General features: G+C 47.8%; 1 protein-coding gene across 4 annotated transcripts in view; it reads right to left on the bottom strand.

The window, feature by feature from the left end:
* The window catches only part of EPHB1 (EPH receptor B1), a 209981-nt gene that overhangs the window by 134517 nt on the left and 50646 nt on the right, over positions 1-24818 (bottom strand). For 3 of the 4 annotated variants that reach the window (XM_075570291.1, XM_075570293.1, XM_075570292.1), the window contains exon 2: positions 6061-6125. In XM_075570291.1, coding sequence (XP_075426406.1) covers positions 6061-6125 — 65 coding nt within the window. Of the gene's footprint in view, positions 1-6060; positions 6126-15268; positions 15504-24818 lie in introns of those variants that run through there. The other variant, XM_075570289.1, reaches the window with a different exon arrangement.

The following is a 24818-nucleotide window of genomic DNA, read 5'->3' as shown; positions in this document are numbered from 1 at the left end:
CTGCCCCATAACAGGGCAGGTCTGATACTGACAGGTGTCACATCTGCACATGTCACCCAGCCTGTTCACTCACCCAGGCTGACACTCTCTGGTTGTTGCTAGGACCGCCCTTGGATACACTTACTGCATCCAAGACTGCAATAGCACACTAGGCCTACAGAGGGAATTAACCCTTCCAGTGCCTGACCCTTGCAGGGCTAATACTGCTATGCATCTTAACCCAGGCTGTGCTGAAAATCTGTGCAATGCAGCAAGCATAAGCTTATAGGGCTCCCTGTCAAAATGGATTTGAAGCAAAAGGTGGAACTGTGTGCTCATTTGCATGTCATTTCCCAGAATCCCTTGCCGCAGCGGTAGCACTGTATGCTAGGTGATAATGGTGAAAGGCAGGGTTGCAGACCTGTCTTAAGACATGCAAGTGAGCACACAGTAATATTTCCATTTGCTATATGCTTTATGGTGGAGTGTTTTTTGTCACTTATTTACACACACACGTGCGCATGCGCGCGTGTGTGTGTGTGTGTGTGTGTATGTATATATATATATATATATATATATATATATATATATATATATATATATACAGTGTTCGACAAACCTATACATTTGCTCGCCCCGGGCGAGTGGATTTAACCCCCGGGCGAGTAAATATTGGCCCAAGCAGCACACGTTTGGTACTAGGTGGCGAGTAGATTTTTTTGTGTGGCGAGTAGATTTTTTGGTGATTTGTCAACCACTGTATATATATATATATATGTGTGTGTGTGTGTGTGTGTGTTATGGTGGGTAAAAAGGTGACAAAAACCCTCCACAGTAAAGCATATAGCAACTGTAAATATTACTGTATGCTCATTTGCATGTCTCAGACAGGTCTGCAACCCTGTCTTTCACCATTATCACCCAGCAAACAGCATTTCCACTGCAGCAAGGGATTCTGGGAAATGACATGCAAATGAGCACACAGTGCCACTTTTTATCTCATGCTCACATTACATGAGCATATATATATACATACACACACACACACACACACACACACACACACACACACAGTATATTACAAGTATATAATGTATATTTACACACAAGTCATAAAGCAATCTTAAACTCGTAATGTTTAATCGATTAAGTTATTTCCACTCTGTGTATCCTGTATAAGTCTTACATACATACATACATACATACATACATACATACATACATACATACATACATACATACATACATACAAGAAATAGAAACAAGTATCTTCTTGACACCAGTGACTGGCAGTCAGATTTCTCTGGTGAATCCGCTGCCTCTCCCTGCACATCATTCATCTCTCTTCCTAAACATAACCACTGCATCCTCCTTTGGTGAATACGGCCCAGATCCACAAAGCTCCATTAAGTCACTTATCGTGGCATTAACCTGTCACTTTAACCCTAGTAGTGTATCTTCCAAGGACAATCGCGTATCATTAAGCCATGCTTCCTCCCGCAAAGAGCATGGTGTTAATTATAACGGCTGTTACTGATAATGACATGGAAATAATATGCAAATGAGGTGGTGTCTTAAGGGGAATGCGGGGACTTAATGATACGTTAGTTAGGTCAGGCGCGCTCAACTCCAAGCCTCGCCCGCCCCACCAGGTCAGGTTTCAGGATATCCCTGCTTCAGCACAAGTGGCTCCATCAGAGGCTCAGTCGCAGACTGAGCCTCTGATTGAGCCACCTGTGCTGAAGCAGGGATATCCTGAAAACCTGACATGTTGGGGGTTGGGGGGGAGGGGGGGCTTGAGGACTTGAGTTGAGCACACCTGAGTTAGGTCGTGTTGCTATAATTACAACCTATAGGGTGAAGAGCTCGGATTTTTTTTACGAAACTCCTATCCTTATTAGCTTTCTTGGCTCTGGGAAAAATAATCCATATACTCCTCTCCGTATTATGAAACCTGCACTCTCTCTGGTTCTTTGATGTCGTCTGTAGCTAAGGAAGTCTTGTCTCAGTGGGTGTCCCTGTGTTAATATCGGAGACTCTGTGGCAAAAAGCTCTGCATACAAATCACGATAAACTCAGACACTCAGCGAATCCCATGGGAATAAGGGAAGAGCTCCGCTCATACTGTATAAACTGCTCCTGAAGCCCATTGTCACTACTCGGAAAATTATTTATTCATACAAAGTGCAGACATTACACTGATTGCCGGAGGATGTAAAATAATACAGATTATGGTAAATATCTGAGTTTTAAGGTTGCAATTACTTACAAAACCCAATATCATTTTTGAGGAAAGCCCCGAAAATTGCAGCACTATGTGCAATATATATATATATATATATATATATATATATATATATATATATATATATATATATATAGTGTTCAACAAACCTATACATTTGCTCGCCCCGGGCGAGTGGATTTAACATCGTGGCGAGCTCCTATTGGCCCAAGCAGCACACATGTGGTACTAGGTGGCGAGTAGATTTTTTTGTCCGGCGAGTAGATTTTTGGGTTATATATATATATATATAACAAGACAATATGGCTGCATTGATCCGTGCACGGTAAAAAGTAGATTTATATACTGTAGCATAAACATCGATCACATTAGGGCTCAAAGGGTCAGCACGGGACACACAATCAAAGTGGGAACAAAAGTGGGGTTTATCCAACCTTACACACACAGGTCACCTGATGTTTCTGCCCCCATGGGGGAAGGTCGATGTTTATGCTATATAAGATATATTTATATTTTTGTGTGCGCAGCTAAATTGACACATAAAAGCATTTACCCAAATGGTAAAGTGGTATAGATAAATATATATGTATAAGGGGAGCGTTCTAAGAGAAAGGGAGCGTGCTTGGAGGAGGGCGGTGCTCGGAGAAAGGAAGTGCGCTCGCAGAAAGGTAGCGTTCTCGGAGATGGAGAGCGTGATCAGGGAAGGAGAGCGGTGATCGGAGAAGGGGAGCGTGCTCGGAGAAAGGAAGCACTCGGAGATGGAGAGCGTGATCAGGGAAGGAGAGTGGTGATCGGAGAAGGGGAGCGTGCTCGGAGAAGGGGAGCATGCTCGGAGAAAGGTAGCGCTATCGGAGATGGAGAGCGTGATCAGGGAAGGAGAGTGTGCTCGAAGAAAGGTTGTGTGCTCGAAGAAAGGTAGCACTCTCAGAGGAGAGCGGTGATCGGAGAAGGGGAGCCGTGATCGGAGAAGGGGAGCCGTGATCGGAGAAGGGGAGCGTGCTCGGACAAGGGGAGCGTGCTCGGAGAAGGGGAGCGTGCTCGGAGAAGGGGAGAGTGCTTGGAGAAGGGGAGAGTGCTTGGAGAAGGGGAGGGAGCTCGGAGAAAGGGAGCATGTTTGGAGAAGGAGAGCTTGCTCGAGAAGAAGAGCGGTGATCGGAGAAGGGGAGAGTGCTTGGAGAAGAAGAGCGGTGATCGGAGAAGGGGAGAGTGCTTGGAGAAGAAGAGCGGTGATCGGAGAAGGGGAGAGTGCTTGGAGAAGAAGAGCGGTGATCGGAGAAGGGGAGAGTGCTTGGAGAAGAAGAGCCGTGATCGGAGAAGGGGAGGGAGCTCGGAGAAAGGGGAGCATGCTCGGAGAAAGGGAGGGTGCTCTGAGCCGGGGTGTAAACGCACAGTCTCAGATTCCGAGTGCAAACAAGGAGATTGTGCACTTGAGAAAAGGCTGGCGTTGTATTAAAAAAACAACAGTTTAAAGTGCCTGAGGGTGTTATGTTCCTCATTACTTCATAAAAGTGACATTAATAGCCATGGAACAGAACTGCTGAGTGCAATTACTGTCGATGTTTCAGGTGTGAAAGCTGCTTTCGGCTGCTAATGTTTCCTAATTACACATCTCAACTGTAGAGAGAGAAGAAGAGAGAGAGAGGAGGAGAGAGGGAGAGTGAGCGAGAGGAAGAGAGAGAGGAGGAGAGAGAGTGAGCAATAGAAGGAAAGAGAGTGAGAGGAGAAAGAGAGAGCGAGAGAGATAGTGAGAGAAGCAGAGAGAGGGAGAGAGAGATAGTGAAGGAAAAAGAGAAGAGAAAGACAGAGCGAGAGAAATAGAGAGAATGTGAGATAGAGTGAACGAGAGAGAAGAGAGCGCGAAAGAAGGAATTAGAGGGACAGAAAGAGTAATCGGGAGAGAGGGAGCAAGTATTAGAAGGAGAGAGTGAACAAGAGAAGGAGAAAGGGAATGATAGGGAAGAGAAAGCGAGCAGTAGAAGGAGACACAGGGAAAGAAGGAGAGAGATAGTGAGAGAAGGAGGAAGAAAGAGAGAGCGATAGTGACAGAAGGAGAGAGAAAGCAAGAGAAGGAGAGAAACCTATATGAATGGTTTAGATACAGTACTTTTCCGTTTCTAACCTGTAAATTACATTCTACATACACACAATTAAATGGCCAAATATACTGAACGGTGTAAAGCCTCACGTAAGATGATCATTTATTCAAACGAATGGACTATAAAGTGTTTAACTGTCTTTAACCATTTAGTAATAATGATCCACATGGCGTTCTCAAGGTCACAAGGTGTTGACCTTGAATTTCGAACTGGGGTCACCTACTTCAGAGATAGCGACGCTAGCCCTACACCAGTATTTTTTTCTTAAAGGGTTAAGGAACAGTTACCGGTGCCCTCCCTCTAATGTCCATCCATTTTGAAGGATTAATTTCCCTGTCCCCAGTTCCTCTTTGCACACAGCGGCGCGATGAAAATGAATATTTGCTTCTGCATTAATGTTCCTCATAAAAACCCCACTAAAATTTCATGGAGCGTAGGAGAGAAATCCATCGGGATGTTGACCCGTGGAGATGCAGACCTGTGAAATGGCAGCGTGCGGCACGGCTGCCGGAGCCCAGGGTGAGTGCACAGACATGGCCGATAATAACTTATGAGATCGGCTCAGGTCAAGGCCTTGAAGAGCTCAATATGTCAAAAGCCTGTCAGGCGTCACGCCTGTAATGCCTGGGATATGCTGGTAGCAAAGGTCAATGTTTCATAAGGTTTCACCATTAATGGGATTCAAACTACTGATGTATACCTAGTGTAACCTAAAGCACGGACGTGTCGGACCCTACAACTTAACCTGGGACCTATAGCACCCTGCACCTTACAGAGGAACATACTGTATAGCACGCTGCACCATATGTAGGAACATACAACACGCACCTTACATATAGGAAAGTACAGCAGCCTGCACCTATATATAGGAACATATTGCATCCTGCACCTTACAGAGGAACATATAGCACGCTGCACCATATGTAGGAACATACAACACACCTGCACCTTACAAAGGAATATATAGCATGCTGCACCTTATATAGGAACATACAGCGGCCTGTACCTTATATAACGACATACAGCCCCCTACACCTTATATATTAACATGCAGCAGTCTGACCATACAACACAATGCACCTTATATAGCAACATACACCACCCTGCACCTTATATAGAAACATACAACACCTCCAAACTTATTTATGAACATAAAACACCCTAGACCTTATATAGCAACATACAACACTGCACCTTTTATATATGAACATACAGCACCCTGCACCTTATATAAGAACTCTGCTCCTTATATAGGAACATACAGCACCCCGCACCCTATATAGCAACATATAACCCTGTACCTTATATGGGAACATACAACAACACGCTGCACCTTATACATGAACATAAAAAACCCTGCACCTTATATAGGAACATGCAGCACTCTACATTATATAGGAACATACAACACCCTGAGCCTTATATAAGAACATACATCACCCTGCACTGCATACAGCCCTCTGCATCTTTTATATAGGAACACACAGCACCCTGCACTTTATATAGGAACTTTGCACCGTATATAGAAACATACAGCAGTCCTTATATATAGGAGCTCTGTGCCTTATATACTGTAGGAACATACAGCACTCTCTACCTAGCACTAGTATTGTGGCACCTGCTCAGGTGAGACAGGGCCAGTGACCACCTAAACTGAGAATGACCTCTGCGTGCTCCCTCTTGTGGCCTCCAGCCTCCCCTTCCCCATCCCTTATATACAGCCGGAGCAAACACACTCACCCCTGACGAGGGATTGGCTGTCCAGCCCAGCTCCGCCGTGGCTGTCCGAGTGTCCATGAGGGTCTCTGCAAAAAACAAATGTCAAGAGTTTAGTTAATAAGAGAAGACCGGCACAGGCTGAGTATCTTATTCAATGCACTGCGAATCCCATGTTACAAAAGATTTAACTCATTCATTTCAGCTGAGGGCTCTGCTAGGCTCAGATCTCTCAACAAGCTTCCAGTCTGTAAACTGGGACTTAAAGGTGCAATTCCACACATTCGCTCAACAAAATCTAACAGTGCTAATAGCAAAAATTTGGCTGCTTTCAGTTTTTAGGGAAATTAGCTACAAGTTGAATTTCTTAGGCCAGGTCCCCAGAGGCTGCTGCGGCACGCGCCACACACCACAACACAGCCCTCTATGGGGCAGGCCCCAGTGGCCGTGTGCGTGTGGGCGCACAAAGCACGATGACGCGTACGGTGGCAGGGAAGACAAGAATTTTGTCTTCCCGTGCTCGCCGGGCAGTAAATGGAAGGGCAGATATGCCCCGCTATGGTCCCGCCTCCCACGCATCCCATCGCTCCCCTACAGAACGCCAATTGCGACTGTAGTCTGTACACAGCAGTGAGGACTGGGACAGTAGACTTATGAGCCTCTGAATGGGGACGATCAAGTGTTATCTTTACCCTTATCCTACCCATACATACCAGAGAGCCAATAAAGATAAGGGGAGGGGGGGAGGGGACTCTGGCTGTACAAGCACTTGCTGATCACACAGTGACATCACACAGTGACATCACACAAAAGGGAGCAGCCAGAGGAAATCAAACCTCTCCCAAGTCTAACTTTAAACAATACAGTGTGTGTGTGTGTGTGTGTGTGTGTGTGTGTGTGTGTGTGTGTGTGTGTGTGTGTGTGTGTGTGTGTGTGTGTGTGTGTGTGTGTGTGTGTGTGTGTGTGTGTGTGTGTGTGTGTGTGTGTGTGTGTGTGTGTGTGTGTGTGTGTGTGTGTGTGTGTGTGTGTGTGTGTGTGTCTCTCTTCCTGGTAGGTTTGGCCTATTATTCCATCCTCCTCCTGGCAGTAATTCCTGCATAAGGGCAGCTTTGCCAGGAGTAATCATGTGTTTCCCCCACAACAGGCAGTACACTGAGGCAGTGAAGCCAGGTCACCAGACTGCGTCCAATCAAGAGACACAGGGCGGTGCCTGTTGGAGCTACTTAGGGTATTGCCACTTTCTATTTAGTGGTCTTTGAGAGCTTGTCCTTGGAGTGGAAAGGACAAGGGGGGCACAGACCGAGCTGCCAGGACTGGCTAGTTTGAGGCCTCCCTCCGGGGAGGGAGAGTGCACACCCCATACCTCCTACCCTGCTTAGGGGGTAGGGGAAGAGCTACACCCACTCAATACAATCTGCACACTGACAAGTGATAAGCTAAGCTGCAGATCGATCCGTTCTCCTGTAATCGATCGGTTGCCCGGATTATTTAATTCAGTTCTTGCACAGCATTCTGGGCAATGTAGTCCTGGAATATGATTGACTGGGCAGTTACTAGATACAATTGGTGCACTGCTAGAGAGAGGGAGGGGCTGTCACTTTGGAAATGCTTCCTACATTAGAAACATTAAAAATGTCCTTAAAACATTTTTTTTAAATGCTACAAGTATTTTCTCATTGTACAGAACTATGTATAGTAAAAAAAAAAAACACATGTATGATATTGCTTGAACTGCTGCTTTAAAGTGATGCAATTTGTTTTATTAATCATTTTTTAATGTGTCCTGGTTTCTTCTTTTGAAAATCTGGTCATCCTACCAGTAAACTGTCCATTACACTAAAAGTGAACTCCCAGCCAGCTCTGCCTATTAGACTGCCCGGCCCTCACCTAATCATCAGACACCCAGAAAGCGTGTCTTGTGCTGAATCTAAATGAAGAGAGAAGAATGCCGTATTCATATGGATAAACTGATCCGAGTTCTTTATGCAGCAGTCTGCGCTGAGACCCATTTTAATTTTTTTTCATCTTTTCAACGCTGTTTTTATTGTTTTGATCTGATGCTCCATTCGGGAGATAAGCTCTTGAAATATCAATGTTTTGGAGGTTAAAATTGAGCTCTCCCCAGAGCCATCAAAAGGTCACCATGGTAACCTCAGAACCTCATTAGGATTTGTAACACTAAAAACATTTTTACTTACAAAGAGAGAAAAGAACATTATGAGAGTTAAACTCATAGGTTTTGGGGGAGGGGGGGGGGATTGATGCTTTAAGCAGGTCAAGAATAGTCACAATGGCGGACATATTTAAGAGGCTTCCAAAAATATTTTGACATTCTTATTTTACAGGAAAATGTCACAACAGTTGAAGCCATTGGATCACTAGATTCTGCCAGAATTAAAGAGGAAGAGTGTGGTCTATAAATCGCTATATGGTTTTGTTTTTTTTTAGATTATGGAATAAAATATTGAAAATTTACATTTTTGCTGTTTGCTTTTATGTATGCAAACCTTCATAAAATGTACATCATATGAAAGCTTCACACGTAAAATGCATAATTTGTTCATTTTGACGCATTGTGTTATGTTCAATCCGATTGATGCAATTTAAATTGAAACAGGAGTATGCGTATTTTATAATAGCCATACGGTGAAAATAATAAATTTTGTTACCTATATAACGAAACATCCGCGCTGCACCAAATACATTTTTGGTTAATACAGAGCAAATGAATTCTGCGCTAACAATATAAAAAGGTGTCAGCGTTTACACCAAGCTGAACTTAGCGAACAATTTTGTTTTCCACTTTTTGCTGGCTGCACAGAACTATTCCTTTTGAATACATCTCATTAACATCTCCACGCCCAGCGCCGGCCATTTCTGTGAACCCCCCCAAAAAATGGAGATTTCTGTACACTAATTACATATAGACTTTCATGTTTTGACCCCTACCCAGTGATCAATACGCAGGGGTCAACGAATAAAACCAAACCTCGCTGGCTAACGAATTGCATCTAACATAAGACAAGTGATGGACAAATTTGACTTCCACTCGGTGCGCAGATTTACAGGACAGTATTTCCGAGCGTTTGGCAATTGCAATGGTTTGGAAATGGGGGTGGGTTCTTGGCTGGGGACATACTACTGTCATGAACGGAACTTACTCATTGTTTCGCGAACTAAGGAAGTTGTTGCTCAAGGGAAGATGTTTCTAAGCGAGTGTGTTTCGAAAAACCTACCTCACCTTCCTGCCTGCTTAGCGTACCATGCGACACATGTGTATGTTTACTGTTGCGGGAGATATAAACTGTACCCGGTGTCGGCTTATCAACCGCCACGGAAATTTTTTTAGCCAATCGCTAATAAGTTACTATTTCCTAACGCCTCATTAAGATTTTAACGGACGCTCATATTAATAGTTATGCCCACAAGTCTGCCTTCTTTGCGTAATTTAAATACCCAGAACACACCGTAGTGACGCGGAGATGCAACAGGCACAGCGGCATAGAGCAGCATGAAACGATCCTACATCGCCGAAACGCCCAATCGAACAGTTTTTGGCTGATTGCCCATTGACTTCAATGGGATATTTCGTCCAAAGGCAGCTCAACTGACCGCTTCGGCAGATAGAAAATAAACCCCATTGTCTGTTTGGGGCTTATTAGTCTTCGTAAAGGTTAAGTAAATAAAAATACCCCCCCATAGACTCCTAAGGCAGATCGGAGCTCCAGGTAGCTATTACAGGGGAAATGTAATCTCTCTGATGTAGATGGAAACAATGGAAAAGACCATTTCCAACGGCTTTAAGGAAAGAGCAGGGTCAGTCCTAAATAAGCTCCATAATGTTTTATTACTCAATCACAGGCGCCACAGCGGTATTTGTGGATGAGGTCACAGGAATGGACTGGGGTTGTCAGTTTTGATGTATTGATGAAGAAGGAACGGACTAAGTTATGGTTTTCGATTATGGCTCACAAGGAGCAGAGAATTATGGTTCAGTGACTCCCATTTCATTATCACTCTATACACCACTAACTCTGCTCTTTCTTTTCATTCCTTGGGTTGCTATTAGCCAGAAGTATTTAACCAGGAAACTGACAAGGACCAGGCGCGGTGCCGAAAAACCTAGACTGGCTTTACACGGACAATACATACATGTGCTACACATGCTGCCCATTTGGACACATTGTATTTATATACAGATGTAGCAAGCTTTTATTTTACACCCTGATAACGGAGAATATAATAGAGTTGTCATCGAATATCCCACCATAAGGAGTCAACTGGAGCAAAGACAAAACCTATAACATCTGGATGTGTGAAGAATTTGTGTACATTGGACATTGATGGGAAGATGGGCCACGATATAAACGAATGTTCCTATCTGACAGAACAATTCAAATGCACCCATAAGGCCGCACGCAGCCACACCGGAGGTGTGAAAGTGCTGTAAAGATGAAGATTCGCTCCTGTTAAAAAAAAAGAAACGTTTGAAGCTGTCGCCACTTTTGGAGAAAAATTGAAAACTGCCAAAACGGGGTTTTTTTTGCCAGCGTGTGAAATAAATAAATGTTTGCTATGTACAGTATGTGGGAGGCTTACTCAATGTTTGCTATGTACAGTATGTGGGAGGCTTACTCAATGTTTGCTATGTACAGTATGTGGGAGGCTTACTCAATGTTTGCTATGTACAGTATGTGGGAGGCTTACTCAATGTTTGCTATGTACAGTAAGTGGGAGGCTTACTCAATGTTTGCTATGTACAGTAAGTGGGAGGCTTACTCAATGTTTGCTATGTACAGTAAGTGGGAGGCTTACTCAACGTTTGCTATGTACAGTAAGTGGGAGGCTTACTCAATGTTTGCTATGTACAGTAAGTGGGAGGCTTACTCAATGTTTGCTATGTACAGTAAGTGGGAGGCTTACTCAATGTTTGCTATGTACAGTAAGTGGGAGGCTTACTCAATGTTTGCTATGTACAGTAAGTGGGAGGCTTACTCAATGTTTGCTATGTACAGTAAGTGGGAAGCTTACTCAATGTTTGCTATGTACAGTAAGTGGGAGGCTTACTCAATGTTTGCTATGTACAGTAAGTGGGAGGCTTACTCAATGTTTGCTATGTACAGTATGTGGGAGGCTTACTCAATGTTTGCTATGTACAGTATGTGGGAGGCTTACTCAATGTTTGCTATGTACAGTATGTGGGAGGCTTACTCAATGTTTGCTATGTACAGTAAGTGGGAGGCTTACTCAATGTTTGCTATGTACAGTATGTGGGAGGCTTACTCAATGTTTGCTATGTACAGTAAGTGGGAGGCTTACTCAATGTTTGCTATGTACAGTAAGTGGGAGGCTTACTCAATGTTTGCTATGTACAGTAAGTGGGAGGCTTACTCAATGTTTGCTATGTACAGTAAGTGGGAGGCTTACTCAATGTTTGCTATGTACAGTAAGTGGGAAGCTTACTCAATGTTTGCTATGTACAGTAAGTGGGAGGCTTACTCAATGTTTGCTATGTACAGTAAGTGGGAGGCTTACTCAATGTTTGCTATGTACAGTATGTGGGAGGCTTAATCAATGTTTGCTATGTACAGTATGTGGGAGGCTTACTCAATGTTTGCTATGTACAGTATGTGGGAGGCTTACTCAATGTTTGCTATGTACAGTAAGTGGGAGGCTTACTCAATGTTTGCTATGTACAGTAAGTGGGAGGCTTACTCAATGTTTGCTATGTACAGTAAGTGGGAGGCTTACTCAATGTTTGCTATGTACAATAAGTGGGAGGCTTACTCAATGTTTGCTATGTACAGTAAGTGGGAGGCTTACTCAATGTTTGCTATGTACAGTAAGTGGGAGGCTTACTCAATGTTTGCTATGTACAGTAAGTGGGAGGCTTACTCAATGTTTGCTATGTACAGTAAGTGGGAGGCTTACTCAATGTTTGCTATGTACAGTAAGTGGGAGGCTTACTCAATGTTTGCTATGTTTACATAGAGAATTCCAAAAGGAGACCAAAAATTATTTTAAAAATAAAATGTATGCGTAATTTTATTTATACAGGGCCAACAGTGTACTCAGCTGTACACCCTTACAGGTACTGTAAATAAATCACAAACAACGGGGATAAGAGCAACAAGCAAATGATAACATAAGGCAAAGGGAGACGCTGCCCCGAAAAGCTTACACTCTAAGCTTCAATTGCAAAGGACGACCACTATTTTATTCTTACTTAGGTCTTCTCCTCTTCCCCTAAACCTTTGCCCTGCCAGCGTAGCAATGCCTTGGCGGCCCCTCTTGCAGTGAAAGGGTCAACTTTGTCTGCAATCTCTCCCCTGGGTGCCCTTCACTCAAGGGTCAACTTTGTCTGCGTCTCTCCCTTCATCTTTCTTCCATGGCTCTGTCTTCATCCTAGGGCTTCCTCCTAGTTCTCTCCATTTTGCTGTCACTCCCACTTATGAAATGGGCAAAACTCTTCTCCAGCAGGGGGAAGCTTAACAGCCTATTGCATAACGGCCAGTGTGCCTTATTTCTCTCCAGCCCTTATTCTGCGTATGTGAAGCTGCTTCCCCGTACCGGAGAAGATTTTAGTCCTGTGCAATGGAATGGAGCGAAAGTCTTTACCAGCTCTGGGTTAAAGTCTTCACATCATATAGATTAGGGACCTCTCTCTCCATGTCCCATCTCTGTCTCTTCTCCATCCCTGCTCCTCTGTCACTGAACGGTTAACCATCATGTTCCAATATCTGTCATGTCTCTCTGACAATAAACAGCGCACAAAGGCTTTTGATACGGTTTCACACAAGAGGTTGGTGTACAAAATAAAGAAAATTGGACTCAGTAATAATATATGCACCTGGATTGAAAACTGGTTAAAGGACAGACAACAGAGGGTTGTCATAAATGGAACTTTTTCAGGTTGGGCTAAGGTCGTGAGTGGAGTACCTCAGGGATCGGTACTGGGACCCTTGCTTTTTAACTTGTTTATTAATGACCTTGAGGTTGGGATCGAGAGCAAAGTCTCCATCTTTGCTGATGATACTAAATTGTGTAAGGTAGTAGAGTCAGAGCAGGATGTAATTTTTCTTCAGAAGGACTTGGAGAGACTGGAAACGTGGGCAGGTAAATGGCAGATGAGGTTTAATACAGATAAATGTAAGGTCATGCATTTGGGATGCAAGAATAAAAAGGCGACTTACAAATGAAATGGAGATATATTGGGGGAATCCTTGATGGAGAAGGATTTAGGAGTGCTTGTAGACAGCAGGCTTAGCAATAGTGCCCAATGTCATGCAGTAGCTGCAAAGGCAAACAAGATCTTTTCTTGCATCAAACGGGCAATGGATGGAAGGGAAGTAAACATAATTATGCCCCTTTACAAAGCATTAGTAAGACCACACCTTGAATATGGAGTACAATTTTGGGCACCAATCCTAAGAAAAGACATTATGGAACTAGAGAGAGTGCAGAGAAGAGCCACCAAATTAATAAAGGGGATGGACACTCTAACTTATGAGGAGAGGCTAGCTAAATTAGATTTATTTACATTAGAAAAGAGGCGTCTAAGAGGGGATATGATAACTATATACAAATATATTCGGGGACAATACAAGGAGCTTTCAAAAGAACTATTCATCCCACGGGCAGTACAAAGGACTCGGGGCCATCCCTTAAGGTTGGAGGAAAGGAAATTTCACCAGCAACAAAGGAAAGGGTTCTTTACAGTAAGGGCAGTTAAAATGTGGAATTCATTACCCATGGAGACTGTGATGGCAGATACAATAGATTTGTTCAAAAAAAAGTTGGACATCTTTTTAGATGGGAAAGGTATACGGGGATATACCAAATAAGTATACATGGGAAGGATGTTGATCCAGGGATTAATCCGATTGCCAATTCTTGGAGTCAGGAAGGAATTCATTTTTCCCCTTAATGGGGTTTTTTGTTTGCCTTCCTCTGGATCAATAAGTAAGTATAGATATAGGATAAAGTATCTGTTGTCTAAATTTAGCATAGGTTGAACTTGATGGACCTACGTCTTTTTTTCAACCTCGTCTACTATGTAACTATGTACTATGTAACAACAACGATGGAAAACTGTCACGAGCTATCCCCCAAAAATGATAATCTAGTGAAAAGAAACACCACAGTGCTGATGTACTAATATCATACTGCGAAAACATTGTGCGTACACATTATGTGCTAAAAGGCAACACAAACATTCATAAAAAGGTGCGCCGTATGTATGAAGGTCGTTATGTGACTTATACATAGGGCATATAATTTGTTGTACAGGAGGGCCCCGGGCATGCAGCGGGTTTGTTCTAAGGGCCTGCCGCAAAGGGAAAATCGCCGGAAAGTGGAACCGGCGATTTTCGGCGCGTACGCAAACCGGCAATTCCCCCATTCTGCACACGCGCAACCTTCGTTTGGCAAGCGCAACCTTCGTTCTGCGCATGCGCACACTCGGCAACCACCCGGTCTGCGCTTGCACGACCCGGACTTCCCCGTTCTGCGCAGACATGGCGACCCCCTTCTCGGTACCGCCTTATTAGCGGATCGTCGAAAAGCAGGGCGCCGAGAAGCGGCGCCTTGCTGTATTCAGTGATGTTTGATATCTCGGGTTATGTTGAAGACCTGATTGATACAATTTAATTCTGTGTTTTTTTATCCCTAACTTTGTGTTGGTTAATATCAAATGATTAGTGTAATATTATATATAATCGCCATGCTGTATATTTGGCAAAGGCACCAGACTATCTTACATACTGTATGAAAGAAAGTCAAGGTTCAAATAGCCGATAGGAAAATGGGCAGAAAAGTTTCTAAATATACATAATAAAACATCCTCGCTGTTTTAAATACATTTTTGGTTTACACCTAGCAACTTCATTCTGCACTAAAACTATAAACAGATTTTGACGCACTTTCTGCTTTTCTTTTTAGCGCACAAAAACATTATTTTTTAATATGTATGCTCACTGCCGTCCATTTCTGTGTACCACGAAAAATGAAAAACGCATTTTTGACTCTGATGGCGCAGATGGAGAAATTTTGTGCCCAAAAAATCCGTTTACGCCACTTCGTACACAAGCCCATAAATGCCAAGAGCAAAATACACCTGCTTGTCATAGTCTTTGTGCGTTGCGTTTTTGTTTTGACTGTAACGTTAGTCTACGACAGACAGCAGCATACCAACGATCACATGAAACATTGGAAGGTCACGGGATCGTCTTACCCTCATTGTCTATACAGTCTGGTAAGCATTTTCCCCTTGGATCTACAACATTGTAGAGTGGACGCTTAATGACGGGTCTGACATTGAGAAGCAGGAGGATTGCACTTGCAGCCACAGAGAGGGAATGGCGTTCAACAATGACAAGTCTCTGCAGGACTGCAACTTCCAGGTGTTTCATACGCTGCCTGCGTGACCAGCTATTGTTCAGGAACGTTGACATGTGCAGAAATACACAATAAGCTTCTCGTCCTCTCCCCTCTATTCCCTGTCCCCACTGATTGAGGCTGTGGCGCGATTCTATTCCATTTTTTCCCCTCCAGCGTTGCATTTTTCTTTATCTGTGCTGCAGAGCAGAACTATAATACGCCCGGGATTAGTGTAAGCAACATTTGTCTGTCACACAGCTCTGCTCCGGCATGACAAATGAGGGGTTGTACACTGCCTGCCTGTTTATTGTTAACTTTTCTTCTGTGTCTGTCTCAGGTTATTTTTCCCCCATCTCCCCCTCTTCGCCTAAACCCCCCTCTCTCTCTGTTATACAGCCACCTGTTTGGTTACAGCACATGCGCAAGTAGGTTGAAAACGCTTCAGGCAAAGGGAAGTTCACTAAGGTCCGCTATCCGTTATCGGACCTCGATCTGCCGTTAAGCACCATGGGAGATGGAAGGAAGTTAATGTAGATACCCCTTATTGGAGCCTAGTGAATCCCCCGTTAGTTTTATAATCATGGTAACTACCCGCAGGTATACCCGTGGAAGAATAGGCAGTCTGGCGGTACTGTAGAGTTTTCTGGTTGTAATGTAACCATCAGTGTATCACACAATAGGGTCTCACACTACTTTACATGTGCCTTAAGGCCTAGATCCACAAAGGTCAGTTTAATCGGGGCACATACAGTAATGTGACGTTGCCTAAAACAGGACCGGGCTTCATGTTCCCTGAGGTTAATGCGTATACACAAAGCTAATTATATGCAAAAACAACGTAAATTCTACATCTCGTTAGCATAGTGGTTGATGCAGGGCTGCCGACAGAATTCCCGGGGCCCAGGACTAGAGACCTGACAGCCCCCCCTCCATGTCGACGGTCTTATGAGCACCCCCATTTCACACCTCTATTTCCCCTTTCCCATGTCTTTCTCTCCCCCTGTCTCACTCTTACACCTCTCCCTCCCTCACCCCTCTCTTTTACACCGCTTCTCACTCCCCCCCTCCAGGGATTACCCCCTCTCACTCAATCCCGCTCCCTTATTCCCCCCCCCCTCTTAACACTCATTCTCTCCCCTCCTCCACCCGGCCACACACACGCAATCGCCCCCACACACAAAATACATACAACCCCCCCCCAAATACATACAACCTCCACTCCCTAATACGTAAAAATACCCACCCCTAACCCCCCACCCTCCAAATACATACAACCCCCCAAATACATACAAACACCCCACCCCCCCAAATACATACAAAAAAATCCCTGCCCCCAAAATACATGTAAAAAAAAAAAAAACACACCTCCAAATACATACAAGAAAAACCCCACCCCCTAACAAATACATACAAAACACACACTTACCTTGGGGATGTGCTGGGCCCGGCTCTCCGATACTGTGCGGGCCTCGCTCTCATGCCGGAACCGCGCGCCGACTTCAGAGAGAGGTCCTACGTGGGACAGCGATGGAGGACCGCAGCTGGGGAGAGCCGGGGCCCAGTTGCCGGACAAAGCAGTTGGACCCAACTTCTTTGTCCAGTTTCTGGTCCTCTTGTTGCTGCTGGACCCGGCTCTCCCGACAGCGGGCCTCACTCACTGTTCTGCGCCGGGCCTCTCTATCATGCCAACGCGTGTCAACATCGGGCCCAGCTTCCGGCACGCGTCCACGTCAGAGAGAGGCCTGGCACACACCGGCATCAGAGGGAGGCTCGCACAGTCGGTCCCACCGCAGACACCGGGCCCTGGACACTTGTCCCAGGTCTCTCTCCCCTGTCGGTGGCCCTGGGTTAACATCATGTTATTGCAACATAATGTAGCATTATCTTCCAATAATGGGATATTAAGTATGTCTTAGCGTTACTCCAAATCAGAACCCGAAATAGAATTGTGACTTAAGTTGAGAGAGAGAGGAAAGGGAAATAACACCAGGAAATAAATGTAAATTAAATCCTACCTAACTTTGGTGTTACACCCAATCCAAACCGTTTAAAAGCCCTCTTTCAGTGTCTGGATGAGATTAACGTCAAGTTTCATATGAACTAACTAACGTGACATTAAGTCCACGTGTTAACCTTAAGGGACTTTAGTGGATATGCAATGTTATGATAACACCGCATTTGCATATAATTTGCATGTCAGTATCACTAACGGCCATTATAGTTAACGCTATGCGCTTTACGGGAGAAAACATGGCCTAGAGTTACGGTATTACCCTTGAAGTTGTGTGATTAGTTTTAAAGTGACGTTAATAGAGTTTTTAGGATCTGGGTCCTAGGGTTCTATACTGGGGTATCACACACAGTGATGGGAAGAGAAGGGAAAAGGTAGGACAGATAGGGAGAGAGACAAGATGAAAGATACAAGGTAGTTTTCCTGCATCAACAATAAGGAACATTTTTGTTTAAAATTGAATTGGGGTGGGGGGGGGGTACAGAATGGGCTCTCAAGGCAAAACAGTTGGTTATGAGGGTTCCCAGCTCCAAAAGATTAGGAGGGTCTGTTCTATTTCAAGCACATAGCAGAGTAGGGAGAATTACACATATCATATGGAAGAATTAGGCCATCAGCTACCACTACTTCACAATCGCCCATCTCTGTGTGTTCTATAAGGTAGGCAATTGCCCCGTGGGCAAATCTGATTTTAAAGATTAGAGCTGGCAGCTTCAAGGAAGAGAGGAAACTGTAGTTACAGATCCAGCCATTGAGGGAGCATGTGAGCAGCCAGATCTCACATGGCTTCACCTCTGGGCTGGTCATCTCTGCAGCCCCTTCTGTTGTGTGCCAATCCAGAGTATTACCAAACAATAGCCAAGTATAATAAGCCAAATCCAGGGTATTACTGCAGGAAGCCTAGTATTGTCTAGTAAGGCACTTTCCCTGGTGTTTTGGTGTAAACACTTTTTTTTGCCAGAACTGGCTGAAGGCTGCGAGGCGCTCTGCTGGCTGAAGGTTGCGAGGCGCTCTGCTGGCTGATGGCTGCGGGACGCTCTGCTGGCTGATGGCTGCGGGACGCTCTGCTGGCTGATGGCTGCGGGGCGCTCTGCTGGTTGATGGCTGCGGCGCTCTCTGATGGCTGCGGGGCGCTCTGATGGCTGCGGGGCGCTCTGATGGCTGATCTCTGTGGGGCGCTCTGCTGGCTGATGGCTACGGGGCGCTCTGCTGGCTGATGGCTGTGGGGCGCTCTGCTGGCTGATGGCTGCGAGGCGCTCTGCTGGCTGTGGGGCGCTCTGCTGGCTGATGGCTGTGGGGCGCTCTGCTGACTGAAGGCTACGGGGCGCTCTGCTGGCTGATGGCTGTGGGGCGCTCTGCTGGCTGATGGCTGTGGGGCGCTCTGCTGGCTGATGGCTGCGGGGCGCTCTGCTGGCTGATGGCTGCGGGGCGCTCTGATGGCTGATGGCTGTGGGGCGCTCTGATGGCTGATGGCTGTGGGGCGCTCTGATGGCTGATGGCTGCGGGGCGCTCTGCTGGCTGATGGCTGCGGGGCGCTCTGCTGGCTGATGGCTGATGGCTGCGGGGCGCTCTGCTGGCTGATGGCTGTGGGGCGCTCTGCTGACTGAAGGCTGTGGGGCGCTCTGCTGGCTGATGGCTGTGGGGCGCTCTGCTGGCTGATGGCTGCGGGGCGCTCTGCTGGCTGATGGCTGCGGGGCGCTCTGCTGGCTGATGGCTGTGGGGCGCTCTGCTGACTGAAGGCTGTGCGGCGCTCTGCTGGCTGATGGCTGTGGGGCGCTCTGCTGACTGAAGGCTGTGGGGCGCTCTGATGGCTGCGGGGCGCTCTGCTGGCTGATGGCTGCGGCGCGCTCTGATGGCTGTGGGGCGCTCTGATGGCTGCGGGGCGCTCTGCTGGCTGAAGGCTGTGGGGCGCTCTGCTGGCTGATGGCTGCGGGACGCTCTGATGGCTGATGGCTGCGGGGCGCTCTGATGGCTGATGGCTGAGGGGCGCTCTGCTGGCTGATGGCTGCGGGGCGCTCTGCTGGCTGATGGCTGCGGGGCGCTCTGCTGGCTGATGGCTGTGAGGCGCTCTGCTGGCTGTGGGGCGCTCTGCTGGCTGATGGCTGTGGGGCGCTCTGCTGACTGAAGGCTGTGGGGCGCTCTGATGGCTGCGGGGCGCTCTGCTGGCTGATGGCTGCGGCGCGCTCTGATGGCTGCGGGGCGCTCTGATGGCTGCGGGGCGCTCTGATGGATGCGGGGCGCTCTGATGGCTGATGGCTGCGGGGCACTCTGCTGGCTGATGGCTGCGGGGCGCTCTGCTGGCTGATGGCTGTGGGGCGCTCTGCTGACTGAAGGCTGTGGGGCGCTCTGATGGCTGCGGGGCACTCTGCTGGCTGATGGCTGCGGCGCGCTCTGATAGCTGCGGGGCGCTCTGCTGGCTGATGGCTGTGGGGCGCTCTGCTGGCTGATGGCTGCGGGGCGCTCTGCTGGCTGATGGCTGTGGGGCACTCTGATGGCTGCGGGACGCTCTGATGGCTGATGGCTGTGGGGCGCTCTGCTGGCTGATGGCTGCGGGACGCTCTGCTGGCTGATGGCTGTGGGGCGCTCTGCTGACTGAAGGCTGTGGGGCGCTCTGCTGGCTGATGGCTGTGGGGCGCTCTGCTGACTGAAGGCTGTGCGGCGCTCTGATGGCTGCGGGGCGCTCTGCTGGCTGATGGCTGTGGCGCGCTCTGATGGCTGCGGGACGCTCTGATGGCTGCGGGGCGCTCTGCTGTCTGATGTGATTGCGGGGCGCTCTGCTGGCTGATGGCTGCGGGGTGCTCTGCTGGCTGATGGCTGCAGGGCGCTCTGCTGGCTGATGGCTGCGGGCGCTCTGCTGGCTGATGGCTGCGGGCGCTCTGCTGGCTGATGGCTGCGGGCACTCTGCTGGCTGATGGCTGCGGGGTGCTCTGCTGGCTGATGGCTGCAGGGCGCTCTGCTGGCTGATGGCTGCGGGCGCTATGCTGGCTGATGGCTGCAGTGCGCTCTGCTGGCTGATGGCTGCTGGCGCTCTGCTGGCTGATGGCTGCGGGGCGCTCTGCTGGCTGATGGCTGCGGGGCGCTCTGCTGGCTGATGGCTGCGGGGCGCTCTGATGGCTGATGGCTGCGGGGCGCTCTGCTGGCTGATGCTGCGGGGCGCTCTGCTTGCTGATTTCTGGGGGCGCACTGCTGGCTGATGGATGCGGGGCGCTCTGCTGGCTGATGGCTGCGGGGCGCTCTGCTGGCTGATGGCTGCGGGGCGCTCTGTTGGCTGATGGCTGCGGGGCGCTCTGCTGGCTGATGGCTGCGGGGCGCTCTGATGGCTGATGGCTGCGGGGCGCTCTGCTGGCTGATGCTGCGGGGCGCTCTGCTTGCTGATTTCTGGGGGCGCACTGCTGGCTGATGGATGCGGGGCGCTCTGCTGGCTGATGGCTGCGGGGCGCTCTGCTGGCTGATGGCTGCGGGGCGCTCTGTTGGCTGATGGCTGCGGGGCGCTCTGCTGGCTGATGGCTGCGGGGCGCTCTGCTGGCTGATGGCTGCGGGGCGCTCTGATGGCTGCGGGGCGCTCTGATGGCTGCGGGGCGCTCTGTTTGCTGATTTCTGGGGCGCTCTGATGGCTGTGGGGTGCTCTGCTGGCTGATGGCTGCGGGGCGCTCTGATGGCTGATGGCTGCGGGGCGCTCTGATGGCTGATGGCTGCGGGGCGCTCTGATGGCTGATGGCTGCAGGGCGCTCTGCTGGCTGATGGCTGCGGGGCGCTCTGCTGGCTGATGGCTGCAGGGCACTCTGCTGGCTGCGGTGTGCTCTGCTGGCTTAAGGCTGCGGGGCGCTCTGCTGGCTGATGGCTGCAGGGCGCTCTGCTGGCTGCTGGCTGATGGCTGCGGGGCGCTCTGCTGGCTGCTGGCTGATGGCTGCGGGGCGCTCTGCTGGCTGATGGCTGTGTATTTGGGGCGTGGGAATTATGTGTTTTAGTTTGTAGGGTGTTATTATGGGTTGTTGGGGTGTGGGGGGTTATTAGGTGTTTTTGGGATGCAGGGGGTTATTATATGTAGTTGCCTAGTAAACCTCTAGGTGGCAGCGGGGTCTGCCAGCATCTCCCTCTTCAACTACTGCCAATGTGGCTGCGCTGCGTCAAATGGCGCCGCATTGCCATGCCAATGGAAACGCTACGTGATGTAACAGCCCTGCCATTACAACAAGATGCTACGTGACGTCGCGACATCATGCGGCGCCGAGTTGCCATGACGTGGCGTCACGTGACACCTAGGCGCCATACGGCATCCCATTGTCATGGCAACGTGACCCCGCGTGCTATAGTGACGTCACCTAGCGTCCTGTTGTCATGGCACCATTTGACGCCGCGGAGCCATATCAATGGGAGTTGCTGGGGGAGATGCCCGGAGCGTGCCGGGAGAAGACGCTGAAGGTAAAGTCTATATTAAAAAATAAATAATCTCCGGGTTGGCCTTCAGTAGAAGGTGGCAACCCTGTGTGAGAGAGGGGGGGAGGGTGTGTATGAGAGAGGGGGTGTCGCCAGGCCGCCGACACGGGGGGAGGAGGAGAGGGCAGTGAAAAGTGTAGTTCTGGGCCCCGGGCACAGGTGCAATGCGTCAGGCATCGTAACTCGCGAGTGTGGCGCTATTGCAACCGACACAAGAATGTGGCGAATATGGAAAGACGATAACCACAAGTGAGGAATAGTGTGTTCTATCGGTGTAAGGGGTGTGGGAGGAGTTGTAGGAGAAGCTATATACAGTAGGTAGGTACAGTAGGTAGGGGCCTGTGAGTGCTCCTAGACATTGTACGTGTGTCATTTATGGGTCAGTATTTCTATTTATCTTATTATGTATGATGTTATGGAGCAGAATGCCCCCCCTCCCGAACTCGAGGAGTCAAATGTCTTGAGCGCGTGGGGAGAGCACATGCTTAATAAGGCCCCAAACTCCACCTCACTGTGTGCAGACAGCATGGGGGGTATAGCTGTCAATCACTGGGGGAGTTGAAAAGTCACGTCCCACAATGCCTTGCTGCTGTGGATGCAAAGCACCGTGGGGAGCAACTTTAGAAGCTCCTGCTTTCCCACACGGGCTCAGGAAACCACTAATCTACCGGGATCCGTCATTACATTTTTGGGGGCGAACCCCTTGGAGACACATCACACACCCTCTTTTGAGGATCAATGCACTACATAATGCTTTTGGTTATTAAATCAGATGTTGGCAAAGTCCTCCTGATCTACAATATCACAGATCAGAAGTGTCTCATAACACTGCTAAACTACCATAAGGTCTATTTATCAAGGCAATTTTGGGGCAAAACCGAGGCATTTTCCGCCCCCTGCACATGGTGCACAGATTATAATGAGATGCATCACATTCTGTGTCTCTGCATCATTCAGATGAATCATCCATAAAAATCCTCCACATCTGAAGCCTAAAATGTGGTTCTGATATACTGAACGCTACAGCTCTGCGCCAAAAAACAGAGCCATGTTTCAAAACACACCTCTCTCTACGTTGATACATAGATTCCCATGCAAATCTGCACTGCTCACAAAGCACCCGTCCCTGCAAAAACAGTAAGTACAAGGTAATGACGTCTATTTACTGTATAATAATGCAGGTGGAAATCTGCTTGAAAACGGCAAGTTCTCGTTGTATTTAATAACCATAATCGATGAAAAAATACATACAAAATACTGAACGACTGTGTTCTCTCTATTGGTGCAAGCCTGGGGAAGGCGAAGAAGATTTGGTATCAAATATCATATGAATATTTAATTCTCCCCATTGGGATAGATACAAGGGAACCCTGCAGTGTAACAGGTATCCTTTAAAATATTTGGGATCTGGTAGAGTCCATGGGCCGTATGTACAGAAGTAGCGGATGTTATTGCAGCCCGAAGGCGCACTACAGCGGGACATTCACAGCGAGGGGGGGTGGGGGGAGGCAATCGTGCCATTTTCCCCACGGGAGCGCACCAAAGGTTTCAATGACGGCTACATCTGCATAACGTGTCGCCAACAGGAACACAGCGTCAGTCTGACGCCGCGTCACTTTGGGTCAATGTATCAATGATTTTGTGTCGATGAGGGATTTTTGGATTGGGTAGGGGAGGAGATTTTTGGAGCTATAGTGTAATGAGATGTTTATAAAGTTTGCATTGATAAATGGTCAATAAATAAATGGTATAGGATGGCATCAATTAAATCCACCAGGTCACAGGAAGCATTTGCTCAAGAGATTCGCATCAGATATATAAAGCGTCAAACGTCTCATTATAACGTCCGTCATGCAACTTCCTCGCTAACTGCTTCTGCTGAAATCTCCCAAATCCCAAGCGGACACTTCTGGTACAAACACAGGAGCAAAATCACTGTATTATCTGTATGGCACCAACGTGTTCCGCAGCGCAGTACACTATGGGAGGGAGGACACTGACGTATGACAAGAGAGTACATATGTATTAAGACAAACTGAGACAGAAGGAAAATACTCCCTGCCCCAAAGGAGCTTACAATCTAGAAGGAGTGAAGTGAAGACACAAGGAATAGTGTGTGAGTTTCTTAGCAAGGGTTTGGCTTTCAACATCAGGCCTCTGAGTATGCCGTTCTAAGATGAAAATACAGTAAAAGAAAGACGTCAGGAGCGTGTGGGATAAGTCTCCTTGAAAAGGTTTTCTGTGAACACCAATTAATAAATATTATTGCTGACTCCTCAGACTATTGCCAACAAAACTGTGTGACCGATCACAGGCAGTATATACTGTATAGAGTCCTCAGCTCATGGGGGCAGCACACGCTTAATAAGGCCCCAAATTGCACCTCAGTGTGTGCACACAGCATGGATGATATAGCTGTCAATCACTGCGGTAGCTTCCAAAGTTACGCCCCACAATGCTTTGCTGCTGTGGATGCAAAGCACTGTGGGGGAGCGAGTTTGGAAGCTCCTGCTGTAATTGACAGCTAATGTGTGTCTTTAACAAACTTTGAAATGTACCTTGGGGGGGAAGCATGGAGGAGAATTCCAGAGTTGGGATGCAACCTTACACTTTCCTTATCCCATACCTGGTACTTATGGCAAATATGCTCCTTTTCCACGGTATGATCGGGCTGACCGCTCAGACAGAACTGAGGCTGGTGGCGGTCATGTAATCGCTGCTTAAGACAGGGGAGCGTAAACTTTTGCAGCTGCGCCCCCCTGCCTTCCCTCCGCTGGTGCTCGCACCCCCCTTCCTTACCTTGATGCGGCGTCAAATGAAGCCGTGGAGTCATGTAACGTCACGTGACCCGCAGTGTTATTTGACGCATGTAACGTCACATCACATAACCTCACTGCGTCATTTGACGCCGCGTTGTCATGGACATGAGTGACGCCGGCAGAGTCAAGGTAAGTAA

This window comes from Ascaphus truei, chromosome 14 (assembly GCF_040206685.1).
Source record: "Ascaphus truei isolate aAscTru1 chromosome 14, aAscTru1.hap1, whole genome shotgun sequence".
Lineage (NCBI taxonomy): Eukaryota > Metazoa > Chordata > Amphibia > Anura > Ascaphidae > Ascaphus > Ascaphus truei.
The sequence above is the reverse complement of the archived record's forward strand: the minus strand, read 5'-3'. Positions and strand labels throughout refer to the sequence as shown.